This window comes from Pongo abelii, chromosome 21 (genome assembly GCF_028885655.2).
Source record: "Pongo abelii isolate AG06213 chromosome 21, NHGRI_mPonAbe1-v2.0_pri, whole genome shotgun sequence".
NCBI classification, from domain to species: domain Eukaryota; kingdom Metazoa; phylum Chordata; class Mammalia; order Primates; family Hominidae; genus Pongo; species Pongo abelii.
The window spans coordinates 48,197,586-48,217,507 of record NC_072006.2 but is presented as its reverse complement, the minus strand read 5'-3'; the positions used below and the strand labels follow the sequence as shown (position 1 = coordinate 48,217,507).

Sequence of the window (19,922 nt, the reverse complement as noted above, 5' to 3'; positions counted from 1 at the left end):
TAGGGCATATTTCCAAAAAACTAATTGCTGGGTTAAAGGTCAATGTATTTGCAATTTTGATAGATGTTGTCAATTTACCCTGCCCACAGCAACGTATAAAAGTACCATAAGAACTCCAGTCGAGTGTGTTATCAAACCTTTGGATTTTGGTCAATCCAATTGGTAAAAAATGGCTGTCTTATGATTTATCTTATGAATGATTCTTAGCACTTTTCACATACTTAGGAGCCATCTGTATTTCTTTTTCTGTAAACTATTGGTTCATATCTCCTTCCTTTTTTTCTACCAGGGTTTTGAACTGATGTCTAGCAACTCTTTATGTATAAGGGTGATTAGTTCTTCAACTATGGTGTAAGTTGAAAATATTCTTGCCCAACTTTTGTCTACTGACTTTACTTATTTTGGTTTGGCCATACAAAAGTCATATGCTGATTTTATGTTAATTTTTATATTTATATTAATTTAGTTTTATGTTAATTTATGGTCCAATTTTAAGTCTTTTCTTCTGAGGCTTTGAATAGTAGAAATGTCTTCCCACACCAAAGTTGTAAAGTATACCTTAAGGTTTGTTTTGCTGGTGCCTTTATGGTTCCCTTGAGTATATTTAAATGTTTGATTTAACATTTATCAAATCATTTTTTATTTTTAATTTTTGTGTGTACATAGGTGTACATATTTATAGAGTACATGAGACATTTTGACACAGGCATGCAATAAGTAATAATTATATCATGGAGAATGGGGTATCCATCCCCTTAAGCATTTATCCTTGTGTCACAAACAACCCAATTATACTCTTTTAGTTATTTTAAAATATGCAATTATTGACTATACTTTGTTGTACTACCAAATATTAAATCTTATTCATTCTTTCTATTTTGTACACATTAATCATCCCCATGGCCCCCTCTGCCCCACTACCCTTCCCAGCCTCTGGTAACCATCCTTCTACTCTCTATCTCCGTGGGTTCATTGTCTTGATTTTTAGACCCCACAAATAAATGAGAACATGCAATGTTTATCTTTCTGTGCCTGGCTTATTTCACTTAACATGATGATCTCTAGTTCCATCCATGTTGTTGCAAATGGATCTCATCCTCTTTGTATGGCTGAATAGTACTCCATTGTGTATAAATACCACATTCTCTTTATCCATTCATCTGTTGATGGACACTTAGGTTTCTTTCAAGTCTTGGCTGTTGTGAACAGTGCTGCAACAAATATTGAAGTGCCGATATCTTCAATATACTGATTTCCTTTCTTTGGGGCATATACCCAGCAGTTGGATTGCTGGATCATATGGTAGCTCTATTTTTAGTTTTTTGAGGAACTTCCAAACTGTTCTCCACAGTGGTTATACCATTTTACGTTCCCACCAACAGTGTACGAGGGTTCTCTTTTCTCCGTATCCTCACCAGCGTTTGTTATTGCCTGTCTTTTGAATGTAAGCCATTTTAACTGGGGTGAGATCATATTTTGTTGTAGTTTTGATTTGCATTTCTCTGATGATCAGTGATACTGAGCAACTTTTCATATGCCCGTTCGCCATTGCAGGTCTTCTTTTAAGAAATGTCTATTCAAATATTTGGCCCATTTTTTAATTGGATTATGAGATTTTTTTCCTATGGAGTCATTTGAGTTCCTTATATATTCTGATTATCAATCTCATCAGGTAGTTTGCAAATATTTTCTCCCATTCTGTGGGCTGTCTCTTCACTTTGTTGATTGTTTCCTTTGCTGTACAGAAGCGTTTTAACTTCATGTGATCCCATTATCAAAGGATTTTATTTATCCTCCAATAAATTTTAAGGAACTGTGGATCCAACATCCTTTTCCCCTAGATCCCCTCTCTTCTTGAATTACTCTGCCCGTGGTTTCTAAGACTCCAAGTTCTCCTCCTACTTCTCAAACCACTCCTTCTTAATCTACTTCACAGTCTTCTCCTCCTCCTCTACTTTGCCTTCAAATGTTGCAGCTCAACATCTCAGTCGTTGGTCCTCTGCTCTTCTCATTCTTCCCTCTCTCTCCATAAATCTCCTTCACTCCCAAGGTTTTGATATCATGGGCTGAAGATTTCCAAATTTACTTCTCTCATGAGCTCAAGATTTGTACCATCATCTATCTACTTGAACATCTCCATGTGGATGAGCATCTCAAATATAACACATCCAAGTCTGGCATCATCAAACCTGCAGCTCCCCAGGGTTTCCCTAACTCAGAAAATGGTACCACCACGCCTGAAAATGGGCTCATGGTAGAAGCCTAGGAGTCATCCTTTACCCCCCGCCCCCGTTTCTCTCTTCCTCTATGTCCATCACTGTCAAGACCCACTAACTTTATCTCCAATGCATCTACTTCTTTCCATCCCCTCTGCCACAATCTAGATCTTGATCTTTTACTTGGCCTATTACCAACCCTCCCACTTGGTCTCCCTGTATTCATTCTTGTCATTGAGAGCTTTTAATACTGCAAATCTGATGTCATTCATGTCATTCAGTCTGACTCTAACACACACACACACACACACACACGTTCTTTCAATAATTCCTGTAAAAAACGTGAGCTCTTTAGCAGAAGTGGTATTTAGAGCTAAGAGAGTAGAAAACTCTACACACAGCCAGGAAGGCTGTGATGAGGAGGTGACATTTGCAGTGCCCCTGAAGGAACAAATAGGCATTTGTTGGTTGAAAAACACTAGGGGATTCCCATCAGAGGAAACAATGCATACAAAAACACCAAGTTGTAAATGAGTGCAAGAGGTGACCAGAGGCTCTTGTGTGACCAAAGCATTATATGTGGTAAAAATAATAATAATAATAATAATAAGTCATAGCTAGTTTTTCTGAACTCTGGTGCTTTACATACTCTTAGTTTAGCTTCCTCTGAAGTACAGCCTGAGATGGGGATGCCTGTGAAAGTGACTTGAAGAGGGCTCTCAGAAGAAGGGAAGAAGGGAGGCAGGACATGACAGGGGAGGAGCTGAGTAAAGATTTGGCCTTGGCTGGAGTCTGGCTGGATTGGCTGGAGTCTGGCTGGATTAGCTGGAGCCCATGAGGAGTTGCAGAGTTGGTCACTCCTTGAGATAAGGATATCGGTTTCTAGACCTCCCCTTCTATCCTCTCCTGGGTTCACAGTTCCAATTTTCCAAAGAAGGAGTAGCTGTGAATAGTTAGCAGCCAACACTCACAGCAGCTGAATGATGAGCGGGACTCTGGTGAGGCGGCAACAGAATCCACAATACACACACACCTCATTTACTTCTCATGACACTCTAGGAGGCAGGCGCTACTCCTCCCATTTGATAGGAAGCTGCTATCACTTGCATAAGGAAATCTGGCCCATGCTGAGGCATGGAGGAGCTGGAATTTGAATCCAGGTCTGCTGAGTCCCAAGCCCACTCCCTTTCCTCCTCACCTCATCCCAGGAAGGAGGAGACTCTTTCTGGGTCACATCATCAGGAAATATCCATTCCTGTAACTCCTGGACAGAGTCTGCTCTCAACAGGAAAGAACTGACCTCTACCAGGTCCTCTACCCCCGTGGAGCCGCTGATGGGGACACAGCCCTATCTGAGAATTATATCTCATTCTCAGGCCACCCTGGCAAGTCTGGTACAAAAGTAACCCAAGGTCCAAGGAGGGAGAGGGAGTGTGATCATTTGTAGAAGCTAAAGCAGCTATGCGAAAATTTCTGTGGAGACTTGCAAAAACCAAACAATGGAGAATGCATTTGCAAAAAAAACTTCAAGCCCACAAAGCTGCGGTGAAAGTTTTCAAAAAGGGACACAGTCAGCTAATACATACCCTAGGGGAACCTCTGTCTCAGCTGCGGTTTCTAAGTAAAGAAGATGGCATCTCAGGAGAAGTGTTACATTAAAGAACAAATTTGTAATACGATTTGAATGTTCTGGGCCAGGCATAGTGACTCACGCCTGTAATCCCACCACTTTGGGAGGCCAAGGTGGGCAGATCACTTAGGGTCAGGAGTTCAAGACCAGCCTGGCCAACATGGTGAAACCCTGTCTCTACTAAAAATACACACACACAAAAATCAGCTGGGTGTGGTGGCAGGCACCTGTAATCCCAGCTACTCGGGAGGCTGAGGCAGGAGAATCACTTGAACCCGGGGAGGTGGAGGTTGCAGTGAGCCGAGATCCAGCTACTGCACTCTAGCCTGGGCGACAGTGAGACTCCATCTCAAAAATACATACATATATTGACTGGATGCTCTGGAAGCAAATGTTTTCCAGAAATGGCTTCCCACTGATATTCAGAGCCTTGCATATAACAGGTGTCCAATAAACATTTGCTGATTGGGTGAACCTTGTATTTAACTGTATTTATAAAACATATTTTAGGCCATTTAGAGTGTTTATCCTCTGAATCCTCTAGTGGCTGTGAGAGCTTCATTTTACCCAAATGTTGATGTCAATCCTTAATCCAGTAATTTGGACGATACAATTCCTGCAGTTGATGAGACAACACATTGTGAGAGGGTGGTCGTGTGTGTGTGTGTGTGTGTGTGTGTGTGTGTCGTGAGTTCAAGAAGCACTCCAGGGAAAAGAGGAAGGAAATATATAGGACTTTAATCATTAAAGTCTAGAAGCCAGTAGGGTCCCACTGAGCTGTAGGGAGCTATAAGTACCAGAAAAGTCTAAGTTATTTTTCAACAAAATCATCATGAATCATATCCCATATGTTTCCTACATGTGGTGGTTTGTAAAAAGGCCACAATACTTTGCAGCCTTTCCCATCAAGAGGTAGAGGGTATTTCTCCATTCCTTGAATCTAGGCTGGTCCTGTAACTGGCTTTGACCAATAGAATGTGTTGGAAGTAGATGTGTATTTCAAGCCTGGACCTCAAGAAATCTTGCAACTTCTGCTCTTGCTGCTCTGGGAACCCTTCTCCTAACATGTGAACAACCTGGAGCTAGCCTGCTGGAAGCTGAGAGACCATGTGGAACACAGGTGAGCCTCCCATACCAACCAGCCCACTGCTGATCTGGCAGTGTATTGCTGCTGCTAAAGTGATCCTAAGCAAGGCCAGAAGAACCACCCAACTGAACTCGGTTAAACTGCTGACCCACAAAATCATTAACTAGATAAACATTTGTTGTTTTAAGCCACTAAGTTTTGAGGTGTTTGTTATGCAGCAAAAACTAACGGATACACTATAAGAAATCTAACTGCAATTGCAAAATTTGTTCACATTAAGATTGGCTCATGCCACTGGCTAGACTTAATTAATCTCAGAGAATTTTGATATCTTCTTCATAAAGTCCTAAGTTAGGGAGACCCTCTGCGTCACAGCATAAAAGATTCAGACGGACCCTCAGGAAGTCCAACCACCTTGTTCCACTGTTAGGGACATTGAAGTTCAGAGAAGAGCAGGGGCTACCATCACTCATTACACAAATATTTTCTGAGTGCTCTCGGTGTTCCAGACACCATGACCCACTGGGATACACAGCATTGGACCAGAGAGACCAGATCCTTTCCCCATGGTGGTCACAGTTTAGGGTGGAAATCAGGCATTAACTAAGTCATCACAAGGTAAGTAGATGACCACTGTCATCTATAAAAATTATGAATTTTTGTCACTATGAATTAAAAAGACCTGGTGCCATTTTAATGAAAATCATGGAAAGGGGACCTAATGTGGGTTTGGCAGTCACAAAGAGCTCTCTGCAGAAGTGACATTTAGGCTGAGGCAAGTCAGTGGACAAGGCAAGGGAGGCTTGTGGAGCTCCGAGTCTGAGCTTCACAAGTTCGAACACCAGCTCTAGTGCTCCCTGGCTGAGTCACCTTGATTGAATCAGTCAACATCCTTGATCTTCAGTTGCATCATCTATAAAATTGACTGAACAATAACGTCTACTCATTCTTGAGGCTGTTGTGAAGATTAGCTGAAATAACCATTGAGAAAAAGGCTTTGCAAGCTGCAAAGTGTTAGGGGAATTGTTGAGGATATGACTGTTAATGGTTTGGGAGGGTGACATTTATTTGTACCAAGTCTCCTCTCCAAACGACTGTGCTCTCCTCTGCCCAAGCCTAGAACAGACACAGAGCCCCACTGAGTCCCACTTTCCCTTCTTGGTGGAAGGACATTGCCAATGCTTTCCAGTAGGTTCCAGAACAAAATTCACCATAATATAGTTCTGAAAACCAGGGCTCAATATGTTAACAAAAATACTATCTAAACATTGTGAAAAGGCTCAGATGAGATGTCAGGGCTAACTCTGGTCTGCTGAGATGAGACTTCAGTTGATTATGTACAATTAAATGACATCAGTGTACTCTTCCAAAATAACCACTTCCAGGGCCTGGAGTCTTGCCCACCAGTCTTGCATGTTGGCGCATGTCAATGCAATATAAAGGCAGCTTTGCAGCAGCAGCATGATGCTCACACAGGGACAGGCCAGAGAGGGGCATGGTATGGTGGCCCCGGCATGAGCGATCCTGCAGCGGCAGGGGAGGGGGCGCAGCACCCTGCAGCAGAGCTTCCATGTCCCACTGAGACTACAGTATCTTCCTCACTAGTAGTGCCCCCTAGGGCCACAGGCCCATGTCTTACTCATCTATGGCCTCCATGGGACCTGTCACAGAATAGGGACATAAATATTTTTGACTTAATAGGCTTCTATTGCCCCATCTGGAAAATATGTGCCCAGCCTGATGGCTGAGGGGCCACCCAACCTGGACTGCCATAGCCCCCACAATGGCAGAGACAGAGGGTAGAGGTCAGCTCCAGGGCTGGGGTTGCCCTCCAGCTTCCCAAGTTTCTCAGCAGCTATAACCCTCCTTGGCTCTCCAATCAGTGTCCCGAGCTGGTCCCACCCAGCAAGCACCACTGCCTTAGGGAACCATCCTCCACGATGCCGTGCCTGCAATGAGAATACTTCCTGGTATCACATTCTGCCATGAGGACCCTCCCTGGGGTTCCGGCCTGCAGTAAGGACCCTCCCTGGGGCCCCCACCTGCAGTGAGGACCCTCCCTGGGGTCCCAGCCTGCAGTGAGGACCCACCCTGGCATCACTTTCTGCAGGGACGACATTCCCCAGGGTCCTGGTGTGCAGTGAGGACCCTCCCTGATCTCAGCCTACAGTGAGAACCCTCCCTGGGGTCCCAGCCTGCAGTGAGGACCCACCCTGGCATCACATTCTGCAGGGAGACCGTCCCTGGACCCTCAGCCTGCAGCAGGGACCCTCTGTGGCATCATAGACTATAGTGAGGATGCTCCCAGCTGAGAGAAACATTAATTTTCAGAGACCAGGCTCTCAGTGGAAAATCTGATTCCAACTGGCAACTATGACCCCCCAGAGGGCCAGGCTGGGATTCGAGACAGCCTTGCCCAGGAATGACTCTGCTTCCTTTGCCACCAGTTAAGACCCTCTGCTCTCCTTCCTTGTGCCCTGTCCACAACCCTCCCCTGTGGCCTTCAACAACTCCCAGCGGGCAGGAGAAGCATGTATGCCTACTCAAGGGCATGTGTGCATCCAAACCAGAACATGTCCCCGTGGGTGCTGTGTGGTGGCAAGAGGTAGGCGGCACCAGAGAGCAGCAGGCACCTCAACTCACTGCTGCTGAAAAGCTGCCCCAGGTGTGGGGAGTATGGGCAATACATTTCAAGTTTCATCAAGTTCCCAATCCATTTTAAGCCAACAGTAGCCAGGTAGTTAATTTACAAATACTATAGTCCCACTTTGATTGTACCTTTTAAGGGGACTATTGCTATTCTTGATCATTCAGGGAGAAGACAGCAGCAGGCTGTGCTGGCCCCACTCTGCACCCCCTACCTCCACCCAGGAACAGCTCAGCTCCAGCCAGCCCAAATCTTAAGACACCCGTTCAGGGAGGATGAGACACCCACCTGGCTGGTTGACAGGAGCTCTGGGTTTCCGTCACTCATCCCCACGTAGGCACTGTCACCATCAAACTAGAATAGAGAGAAAGGGAGAAGCAGCTCTGATTAAAATGCTCTCAGGAAGGCACTAGGAGAAGCAGCCGCAGGAGGGTGGGGGACTGACTGCAGGGGACTGTGGGGGCTGCAGAAGCCAAATCAGAGCCCAGGATGCCCAAGGCCCCATTTCAGCAGGGCTACCTCTAGGGTGGAATGAGCAGCCCCTGTTCCACAGCCCTCGAGTGCTCAGGTTCATGCTGTTAATCACACTTAGAATGCAAATAGGAAAACCTTTCTGCCCTCTATAACTTGTCCATAGACACAACAGGCTGCCTTGCCATGTGCTGAGCTGCCCATCCTTAGAAGTATGCAAATACCTCCCTTGACCAAAATTATATCAGGTGATCAGCTAGAGCTGGAATCCCATGTGCTGGGGGAGGCCAATAACACCAGAGCCTTGGGATCATGACAGCCTTCCCTAGACATGCCCTCCAGGTCCTGCCATCCTGAGTGGTTTTGGCCCATCACCTATGCCATCCCAGCCCCTATGGCCACGCCTGGTTACAGGCAGTGAGGACTATGGTAGAGACCATGTACAGGAACTACATCCTGTGTGCAGAGAAGTTGCTAAGTCTGGATTCAGGAAGATTTCCCTATAAATCTGCCTAAAAATTCAGGAGCAAATGCAGGGGAAGAGATGTGGGCTCTGGGACCCCTGCCTCCCTCTTTGCCCTGAAGTGTGATCTCAAGTTGGTGCCTCAACTTCTGAGATTCCTCATCTGTTAAGTGGGGATGATGCCTGTAGGCCCCTCCTCAGAGGATGTTGCACTGTAGAGCACTTGACTCAACACATTCATATGGAGAGGACTTAATTCCAGTTAGTTCCCTTCTCTTGAGCTAGGTGTCTTAGATAGGGTTCCCTAGAAGCAGAGCCTGAGGCAAGGGTTCAGACGCATGTGGTTATTAAGGAAGTACTCCTTGGGAATAACCTGTAAGTGTGGGAGGCAAGCCGGACAGGAGTGAGTACAGCTAAGCAAGGATGTGGTCTTGCCCGAAGACTTCCTTCAGCCTGTTCTGGTGGGGAGCTCTGGGGCATGAATTGTACGCAGAGTTAGTACCAACACGAAGCAAGGGGTGGCTGTTGTAGCCCAGGGTAAGGAAGTCATCAGCCATGGGCTGCCCTTAGGGGACATGGGGAGGCATAACCTTCTGAGCAAGGTGGCCCCCAATTGGCCAATGAAGACAAGTCTTCAGAGAACTATATTGGCTGTGAGCCATTTGCAGGCAGCTCGTGCTCAAGGCGGGTGGGAGATGTCTGTGCTGGTCAGTAAAGGGTTCTGGGTGGGGCACCAATAATAAACAGCCATTTTATTTTAATTGAACCATTTATTTATTAAGATATATTCACATGGTTCAAAATTCCAAGAGTACAAAAAGCAACACCACCCCACCTCCCAGCCATCTACTGCCCCTCTCCAGAGGCAACGTCTACCAGCTTTTTTATATCATTTCAAAGACTGTCTACATATACACATTTTAGAGTCATTTATTCTATTCATGACAGCATGCGATACAGTTTTGCACTTTATTGTTCTCTTAGCAACACATCTTAGAAAATGTTTTATATCAGAACATAATTCTTTCTTCTGTATCCAGTATTCCACAGTGTGGATATAACACATATATTTAACTAGCTGAGCACATGGGTAGTTGCATTGTTTCTAGTTTTCTGCTATCCCAATATTGCTCCCATAAATATTTTTGTGCATCTGTTATTGAGCATGGGTGTGAGTTTATATACAAATTATTATTTGTATAATTGCTGGATCCAACTGTATGTGCATTTGTAATTTAGACAGACATCACCCAGCTGCCCTCACGGAGGCCGTAGAAATCCACACACCCACAACCATGTGAATGTCAGTTTACCCAGCCGCCTTCACTCAGAGAAGCTTTGCTTGACAACTGGCTCAACGCCAGCCCCAGCCCCTGTGGGCTGATAGCCCACCACCCTTTCTACCACCATTTTCGATGTGCCCTCGCCCCACCTTCCCTTGGTCTTTGTTCCATAGCCCCTGTTACCCTCTAGCATTCTCTATATTTACTATATTTATTGCTTACGATTAGATTCCTCCTACTAAAATGGAGGCTCCCAGGGATCAGGGATCTTTGTCTATCTGTACCTTGATGTTTCCCAAGCTCCTAGAATAGTGCCTGGCACAGAGAAGGTACTCAATAAACGTTTGTTGAATAAGTAAATAAAGCAGCCACTACCACATTCAGATCTCCTCTGACCAGGCCTATCTTCCCATCTAGGCAGTTGGGTTGATGGTTACACCAAAGAACCTCCCCAGCACAGGGACGGGGAGAGTCCCTTGGTGACTGCTGGATGATTAAAAGAAAAGGCTCTTCCATGTCTACAGTTTGGGCACTGACCCCAAATACAGGACTCCATCCACCACACTGTACCCCGAGCTCATGCTGTAAGACCGTGCTGAGAGGCTACCTCCTCCAGGAGGCCTGCCATGCTCTCACCTCCTCTGGCTGTTCCTCTTACAACATAGACTGCCTCCACATTTGTCATCTGTCCCAGAGTGGGAGCAACATGGAGGCTGGAACTGTGTCCTGGTCATCTCCAAATCTCCCAGAGCCTGGCATTAGGGATGGGGCTATAGATGAGGCAGGGTGGGGGCACTTTCAGCAAAAGCTCCTGGGTACTTGACTTGATGTGTGACCATGGTCATTGATCATTTTGACAAAAGTAAAATTTTTTTAAAACCACACGTAACTTATAAGTAGACCCTAATAAAAAGAATAATTGGAGATGGAGGAACATTAAGTTTAATGAAGTGTTTGAAACATTTTATAAAGCAATAGTAATCGAACAGTATGGTATAGGAATATGCATAAGAAACAGAGGGAAAGATGTCCAAAAAACCTTTGAATGGTCACCATTTATTAAATGCTGGTGAGAACAGAGCCACTGCAAGGCAGGGGCCACCATCTGCTTCATTCCCCGATATGTGCAGTAGACAATCAATAAATATTTGGTGACTGAATGAATATTCCTGGCACTGAGCAAAATGCTTTACATAAAAGACCTCATTTAATCCTCAGAATGATCCAATGAAGAAAGTATTCTTTTCCCTGCTAAAACCAAGGAAACGGGTAGAGAGAGGATAAGTAGTTGTCCAAGATCACACAGTTGGGGAGAGATGGGATTTAAGAGTCCCTTGTTGGATTTTTTCTGCTTGGACTCTCCCACTAGCTGCAAGTGCATTCACAGCAGGGACCAATGCTTTTCTGGATCCTACTATATAATCAATAGTCTGCCTTGGGCCTGGTGCATAACAGATGCTTGATAAGTGTGTTAGAGGTTCAGGAGAGGGAGGAATTATCCAGAGAGAGCAGTGGGAATGGCACTGGAGACGTAGGGCAAGGGGGCCTGGTCTCTGATGCGAGTGTGTTAGGGGCAGGCAAGGGGGTGGGCAGTGGATTCCCATGAGGTCACCAGAGCCTGTCTTATTCATTCACTCCTTTATTCAACCAATGTCTAGGAAAGAGCTGCCACGTGCTGGAGTAAAGCTTGCTTCTGGCTTTCAAGGTGCACTTGAGAAGTTGGCAGAGGTTTCCGAGGCAGGGCCTGGGTCTCCTCAGCTCAGTTACCCCTGGGCACCTTGCACGATGCCCTGGAGCCTGCTGGGCTCAGAACCAGCTGCCAAGGAGTGGTAAGCAGAGGCCCTGAGGGGGTGGGGAGGCCTGTTCTCTGCCCACCTCTGCCAGGGTTCCACCACATTGGAGCCCTTGGAGGGCATGAAGGAATAGTTGGGAGACACTGAGGGTTCCCAGGCTCCCCCTGGCTTGGCTTGCAGGACTCTAAGGCCTGGGGCTTACCCCCTCAGCCCCTCCTCATTCGGGACCTTTTCTGGGTAAATGAACTTGGAAGCCAAGGGGAGAGGTCACAAAGTCACCTCTGCCCTCAGACACAGCAGGGCTACCTCCTCCTCCACATGTGCACAGACAAGATCAAAAACACCCATATCTACACCCACCGCAGTGCATACGCTGTGTGAACACAAAGGTATATGATGGATACCATGTGCACAGCGTGGGCAGCACACACACACACCACAAACCGATATTTGTGTGGACCCATGTCATGCAGCACAGCGTTCAACATGGCAGCGTTCAGCTCACTCATGTATCATGTCCATGGGTAACACAAACCAACGCACACACAGCACAAGCGTGAGTGTGCACATGTCAGAGACCCTTTATACAACTGGGCACACAATAACCACAGCATGCACACAAGGAAAGCAGGGTGTGCCCGTATGTGTACAAACATTCCATGCGTCTGCAGCCATTTAAATGTAACTCACACAAATGTGAACACGAACATATACCGCATATGCATACAGAGACATACAAAGCAAAGATGCACATGAACTTCAGTTCTATGCATATTTCACAGTTCATCAGTTCCTTGGTCAAAAATCTCTTTTTCATACCACACAGCCTTCCCTATGCTTCAAAATGTGAGGAAAAAAAATGTAGGGAGAAACAACAGCTTAAGAATTTCCATGAACGCCAGGAGAACATCCTCTTACCAGTGACTGGAATAGATTAATTTTCCCCATTTCATATTCTAATTATAATTCCTTTTCCCATTGCCATCTTCAGTCCTCATTACAGCTGGAAGATTGTTCTGCAAAAGCCAGGCCTTCATCTTCTCTTCCCAAGAGTTTTGTCATGGAAATTAGTTTTGGAATCTGAAAGAACCCACATTTTTGCAAATATCGAATGTGTAGGGATAACCCTTTCATGACGGCCACCAGGGACACAGCTTACAGGGGCTTCTAAGGCATCTGTCTCTCCCCTACCTCTCCTTTCCCTGTGTGGTCCCCTCAGGGAAAAGAGCACCTCGGCCCCTATTCCAACAGCCAGCCCCCAACTTAAGCACACCATGCTTCCCCAAAGGATTTTTTAAGGAAACTTAGCAAATAGGCAGCCAAGGTGAAGAGCCCTGATCTTAGACAGTCAGATCCCAGGTCCATCTGTGCCACCTTGGGCAAATTGCTTAACTGCTTTAAGCCTCAGTTTTCTCATTCTTATGACCACAGAGTCACTGATTCATGACAGGTATAAATAAAATATTTGTGGGGTAAACAGATGTGATAAGTGGGTAGATGAATGGATGGAAAGGAGAAACGAGTAAAGGATGGGATGGATGGATGGGCAGATGGGTGGATGAATGGATGGGTGGATAGATGATTGATAGATGGGTGATGTATAGATGGGTGATCGGCAGATGATGGACGGGTGAATGAATAGATGGGTGAGGGATTGTACACATTAGCACTGTCCAACAGAAATATAATAAAAGTTACAAATGTGACCCACATATGTAATTTTACATTTTCTAGTAGCCACAGTTTTTTTATGGGGTACGTGAGATGTTTCAACACAGGCATGCAATATGTAATAATCACATCATGGAGAATGGGTTTCCATCCCCTCAAGCATTTATTCCTTGTGTTGCAGACAATCCAATTATACTCTTTTCATTATTTTTAAATGTAGTAGCCACAGTTTAAAAATATTAACAGATAAATAAATCATCAAAATTAAGTTTAACTCAATATATTCATAACATGATTTCAACATGTCATCAATATAAAATGATTATTAATGAATGGTTTATTAATGAGATGGATGGATGGACAAATAGATGGGTGGTTGGGATGTATGGATGGGATGGCTGGGATGAGAGGGAGGAGTGGATGAATGGATAGGTGAAAGGGGATGGCTGCGTGAGTGTGAACAGACAAGTGTATGGGAAGAGTATTGGGATGGTGGACAAGATGAACATGGATGGGCGAGATGGGTGTTGGGGATGCATGGATAGATGCCTGGACATGTGGGTTCCTGAGTGGATAAAATGGGTTGAGTGGTTGGATGGAATGGATAGGCGCATAGCAATGTGGGTCTGGTATTTCCTTCTCACTCGATTCACACTTTCTCTGGAAAATGTCATAGCTACTCATGGTTGCAACATCACCAATTCTCAAATCCTCATCTTTAGCCAAATTACCTCCAGATTCCAATATATAGTTTTCTCCCTGGCTATCTCCCCCATTTGCCCATGAGCACCTCAAATTCAACACCTCCAGCACTGAACTCATAACATGTACATGGACTTGCTGTTTCTCCAGCACTCCCCTGTCGTAACAGAAACTGTCACCTTCCACACAGTCCCACAGTCAGTACCCCTGGGGTGACTCTGGTCTCCCTGCCATCTACATCCCTCTGATCCAATCACCTGCAACATCCTTCTGCTCAGCTTTCCTAAGAGTATGCTGAGTGTGAACACAAAGGTATACAATGCATGTGGTATGCACAGTGTGGGGGCACACACAGGCACCACAAACCCATGTTGGTGGGTCCATGTCACACAATCCATCTTACACGTTGGCTATCACTAGCGATCTTTGGGCAATCGCTTCACTCCTCAGATCCAAACCCTGCAGAGACTCCACATCACTTAGCCTATATTATCCAGGACCCTCCAGGACAGCCCCAAGTCTCAGTTCCCGTAGGGTCCTCAGCATAGTGGGAGCCTCCAGTGCCCCAACTTTTTTTTTTTTTTTTGAGACAGAGTTTTGCTCTGTCACCCACGCTGGAGTGAAGTGGCATGATCTCGGTTCACTGCAACCTCCACCTCCCAGGTTCAAGTGATTCTCCTGCCTCAGCCTCCTGAGTAGCTGGGATTACAGGCATGCACCACCAAGCCTGGCTAAATTTGTATTTTTAGAGACGGGGTTTCACCATGTTGGCCAGGCTGATCGCGAACCCCTGCTCTCAAGTGACCTGCCTGCCTCAGCCTCCCAAAGTGCTGGGATTACAGGCATGAGCCACCACACCCAGCAAGTGGCCCCACTCTTACACATCGTCCCACCATGAGCCTGGAACACTCTCCCTTTCTGTATCCACCGAAATCTACCTCTTCCTAGGCCCTTCTTTATTTCTGGCTACAAACTCCAACCTTAACACTGTCTTGCTTGCTTTTATAAACCCATATTCTTGGACCTAACCAAAAGCTTCCATCTAAAATCAGCTTTGGACTTAATTCAACTCCTATGTACAGTGTAACATACTGGGTAACAGCACCTATCTGACGACTGGTTCCACTACTTACGAGCTCAATGACTTTAACATCACTTTGCCTTCCTTTCCTCACCTATAAAACAACAATTATGACAGCCACATTCCTACCTCATAAGGTTCTTGGTATCTGTTATCAGACATCAGCTATGAGTTAGCATTATTAAGCATTATGTTACAGATATTAACTATTTTTGACAGGTGCTTAATAAATGTTACCTATTATCATTGTTATGATATACTCAACTCCTATCCCCTTATCAGCCCCCATCTCCCTCAGTCTAACAGATGACATTGTCTCCTCTGTCACTGAGGAATTGAAGTCATCAGATATTCCCTCAATTCTCCCAACCTTCCCTATGTTATTTACATCATGCTCATCTCGACTTCCCTTCCTTTAGTCTGAAAAGGTATCTCCCTCCTGTTCAAGGTCAGCCTCTTCACCTTGACCCTTTCCCTCCCATGTCTTCTGCCCATTCACTCCCACTCTTGGTCCTGGGTCTAAGATCTCATTCAAATATGCTGAGGCGAAATGAGACCAGGCAGTGCCTTTGTTGTATCGTGTACCAGGCACCTATCATGTGCTGAGGAATATGCTCCCAGCCACTGGGGAATCTACAAGTGAATTTTGCCACTGCCCCTTGGGAAATCTATGCAAATAGATCATCACAAAGGCACTGAAAAGAGATAAAAGCAAAGGGACTTGGAGGCAACAGTCATTGTTCATTGAACGATCTCTTGTGAGTGCTTACTGTGTGCCAGGCAGTGTGCTAGGTGCCAGGCATGCCAGAATGATGATGACACAGCCCCTGCCTTCAAGGAACCCCCAGTCCTTTGGAGAAGATGACAGCTATGGAGGGAGAATAAAACCTTCCTATTTTCCAAATCTACAAAGGAAAAGATGTTCTTTGACCACAGTCCCAAGCTGCAAACAATGAATCCCCAAACCAGCTTAAAGCTCATCCTCATTGGTCACTGGGAGCTTTACAGCCCCACCTCTGAAAGTCAGTCAATCAATAGTCTTACTCCTAATAGCCACATGTCCACCACAGAGACAGCCAGCCAGTCTCAGAACCTCCTGCTCTGAAAGTCCTCCTATCCCAGGACTCCATGCTTCCCCAAACCCTGAAAAGATCAGCCTCTTGCTTGATTTGGGGAGACTACCCTTGCAAAGTATACCAATGAATTCAGCTTCTTGCTTTCGATATTGAATGATGCCCTCTTCTTTGACACATGTGACAAAGGCCAGGATCAGGTTAGCCAAGGGGAGCAGAAGCAAGGCAGAGGGTCTTTCCAGAGAAGCATCCTGAAAAAGTGACTTGGAGTCTCCATGATGTAGGAAGCACAGGAGGTGACTAGGCAAGGAGCAGAGAATATGACATCCAAGGCTGCTGTGAGCACTGGCCAAAGAGCACCTACGTATACCAGCCCTTGTCCCAGATCTGTGCCCAGACATCTCACTGGAACCCCCTAGAAATCCCAAGGCTTTCATGAGCAGCAGCCGCACTGTCGAGATGAGCAAGGTGAGGCTCAGAGTGGTTGGGAACTTGTCCAAAGCCACCCAGGAAGTCTGAACTTGGCCTTGATCCCAGGTACCAAAGCAGCAGCTGTTCTGTAGAAGCTGTTGCTCCTCCCCTCTGCACAGAGACACAGATCAAAGACCAGGGATGCACAGCCCTCAGCCTAGCCAGTCACAGGCACTGAGCTGCGCCTCACCAAGATCTAAAGAGGAAACAATCAAAGCAGCACACACTGCTGCCGCCTGCCCCACATTGGGCCGTGAGAACGCTCATTCTGCACAGATAAAACACAGCTCTAAAGAGAGAGGCAGCGGCAACCTAGGTCCTGCCGAGAGTGCGGTTTTATGTGGAAGTCTCATGGGGAAATACACATCAGGGCCAGGAAGATGCCGGGGGAGGGGTGCAGGCACAGAGGCCAGCACAGATGGAAGAGGAACAGGAATAGAGCACGGCCTGGGAAGCCTCAGTCTCAGCCTGACCCGGGCCCTGTACACCAACTCCAGGCCCATCACCACCTGGAGAAACATGATGACACAGTGGATACAAACACAGGCCCTGGTCTGGCTGCCAGGGTTCAAATCCTGGGCTTGTTGCTTTCAAGCTGTTGGGTTTTTTTTTTTTTTTTAACTACATTACTGTGTCTCAGTTTTCTCATCTGCAAAATGGGTATGACTATCATTTGGATTAAATAAATATACAGAAAGTGCTTAGAACATTGCCTGCCTGAGAAGGCACTCAATCATTGTTAGCTATTTCTTATTTTATTATTGAATCCTCCTAAGAACCCTGCCAGTTGCTGTAACTACCTCTCTTCTGTAGATGAAGAAACTGAGTGGGGCTTTGTGCAAATCTCTGAGGTCTTAATCATGGAAAAGACTCTTGATGCCTGTGCCCACTGTATGTAATTTGAAATAAAATTTGCAAATTAAAGTCTTTATAAGAAATTCCAACTGCAAGGGCCTATTTTTCCCAACAACGACGACTTTCATGCTTTGTTCCTAAAATATCAGATATTAACCTTTCTTCAAAAATGTTTTTCTCCTGATTGGTACACCTGCTTTGCTGGGCACAACGCACATTCGTATTCTGCCTATGATAAATCCTCCCCATGACAGAGGCCCAGAAAGTTTAGGGGATCTGCCTAAGGTCACACAGCCAAGACCTGCCTGAGCTGAGTCTGAAGTCCAGGCTGCTGACTCCTAAGAGTACACCCTGGCTTCCCACCCCCACTGCCTCCAAGCCACGTGAACCAGAGAAGGTGACCTCATGACTATGGGCCTGGGACCTTAACTATCAGAAGCAAGGACGCCTTGGGTACTGCCTGCCACAGGAGCTGGGAATGTCCCTTGTAAGCAAGCTCAGTGCTGTGGGCCCCTGCAGGACCCTTGTCCCCACCGCCAACAAGAGTTGGCTTGGATGGCGCCATCTATTTCAGTCAATAAAAGACATCGAGGGGTAGTGTAAAAATGGCAGTGGTCACTATAGCACCACAGTTGAGGGCTGCCAGGCACCTGGGCTCCTCTGGGAGGTGGGAATCATTGCCCCTTCCCACCTGGCTCTAACTGTGCTCTTTCTAGACCTCCACCATCTAGAATGGTGGCCGCTTACCACATGTGGCTTCTGAGCACTTGAATCGTGACTAGTCCAAACTGAGATGTGGGCGAGTGTAAAGTCCACACTGAATCTCAAAGACTTCAGAGCAAGAATGATGATGATGACAACAGAAAGGAATGCAAAATACCTTGTCAATATTTGTATATTGATGATGTATTGGAATAACATTAATATTTGGGATATACTGGGTTAACTAAAATATTAAGATTAATGTCACCTGTTTCTTTTCACTTTTTCTGAACATGGCTATTAAAACATTTAAAATCATGTGTGTGGCCTGCATTGTATTTCTACTGGATGGTGCTGGTCTAGACGCTGCCCTAGTCATTATCTGCTCCTGACCCAGAACCCCAGAGACAGAAGAGTTGACATCAGCAGTAGCCGAATCCATTTCTCTGTGATAGATATGGGAGAAATGGGGTTTGCAGAGGGAGAGTGACATGTTGAGGGCAAGAGTCTGGTAACAAGGCATTCATTCATCCAACAAATGTTAACTGAGGCCTTACTATGTATGCTCTGGGTACTGGGAAACAGCAGAGAACAAAGTAGAGGGCCACATCCCAGTCTAGGGCTCTGCCCTGAAGCCAGTTTGCAGGCTGGGGGTGAACATGGTGATGACACAGGAATCTCACCCCAGCCATGGGATCCTGGGATCCTGGGCAGCTGAACTCAGCACCAGTCCCTCAGCCCCTCACAGTTGGCTGGATCACAGGTCTCATAGGCTGCAGGCAGGAAGTCCAGCTCCAACCTAGGGCAGATCTGCCCCCAGGACCACCAGTGAGTCCCATCCCAGTACACTCACCAGCTGCAGCTGCCCAGAGGGCCTGGCCTGATGGGCAGGGCAGCCCCCTAACATAGATAGCATGGAGGCCTGCAGGCCTGTATTTCTTCCTTCCCTGGTACTGCCACTGGTAGCTCACACACCGTCTGCATTACTGCAGATTTATGGCAAAAATTATCCTCTCTCTCAGCTCCATTTAAAGCCATTTGGAGCTCTCTCCCATCCCCGATTGTAAATCTAATTGCACATTCCAAACAGACAAGCGCTCATTAAGCTTTAATTATGCACATGTTGTTTTCAACAAACATTTTCATTTGGCGCTGTGAGGGGGTATGGTTCAAAGAGGGCTGCAGACGCTGCCTGGGGCTAGAGGGAGCTGGGCTGGGAAGTGGGTCAAAGTGTAATGAGATGAGGCCATCCAAGGGGCAGGGCCAGGACCTCATCTGATTGGGCTCACGACTTTGAGGCCTTTCCCTGGGCTTCTGCTGTGGGGGATGCCAATGTACATGCTCTCGGCTGGTCTCACCCACCGGCACTGCCCAAGTCCCCAGAGTCTCAACGAAACCAGGCCCATGGACCTCTCCAGTGACAGGAGGGAAGGTAGGGACCCACAGTCTGGCTCAGAAGGATAAAACCCCCAACCAAGAGCCATTTTCATCAGAGCCTGTGGGCTCATCCCTGCTCCCACCCACCCGCCACAGTGCAGCTGGAGGCCTCTTCTTCAGCACCATCTTCCCTTCCCTCATTCGTTCACTCATTTATTCCACAACCACGTGTCTGAGCATCAGCTGGCTCAGGCAGTGCAGGGTCAGTTGGGACCATGATGGGTGAGGCCTCTGCGTGGCTCTCCCCAAGTCACTCTCCATCAAGTCCCATCCCCTCCACTGGGGAAAAGTTTTAATTCTTGGCCACAGCATTCACTTGAGCATCTGCCACCTGCCAGCC

At 46.4% G+C, this 19,922-nt stretch overlaps 1 protein-coding gene across 6 annotated transcripts in view; it reads right to left on the bottom strand.

Annotated features, from left to right (window-relative positions):
- TOX2 (TOX high mobility group box family member 2) overlaps positions 1-19,922 on the bottom strand; it is a 161,276-nt gene that overhangs the window by 94,675 nt on the left and 46,679 nt on the right. For all 6 annotated transcript variants that reach the window (XR_008516943.2, XR_008516944.2, XR_008516941.2 and 3 more), the window contains exon 2: positions 7,869-7,934. Coding sequence is in view for 3 of the 6 variants with exons in the window: in XM_009233608.4 (XP_009231883.2) it covers positions 7,869-7,934 (66 nt within the window). In the remaining 3 variants the exon portion in view is untranslated. The remainder of the gene's footprint in view (positions 1-7,868; positions 7,935-19,922) is intronic.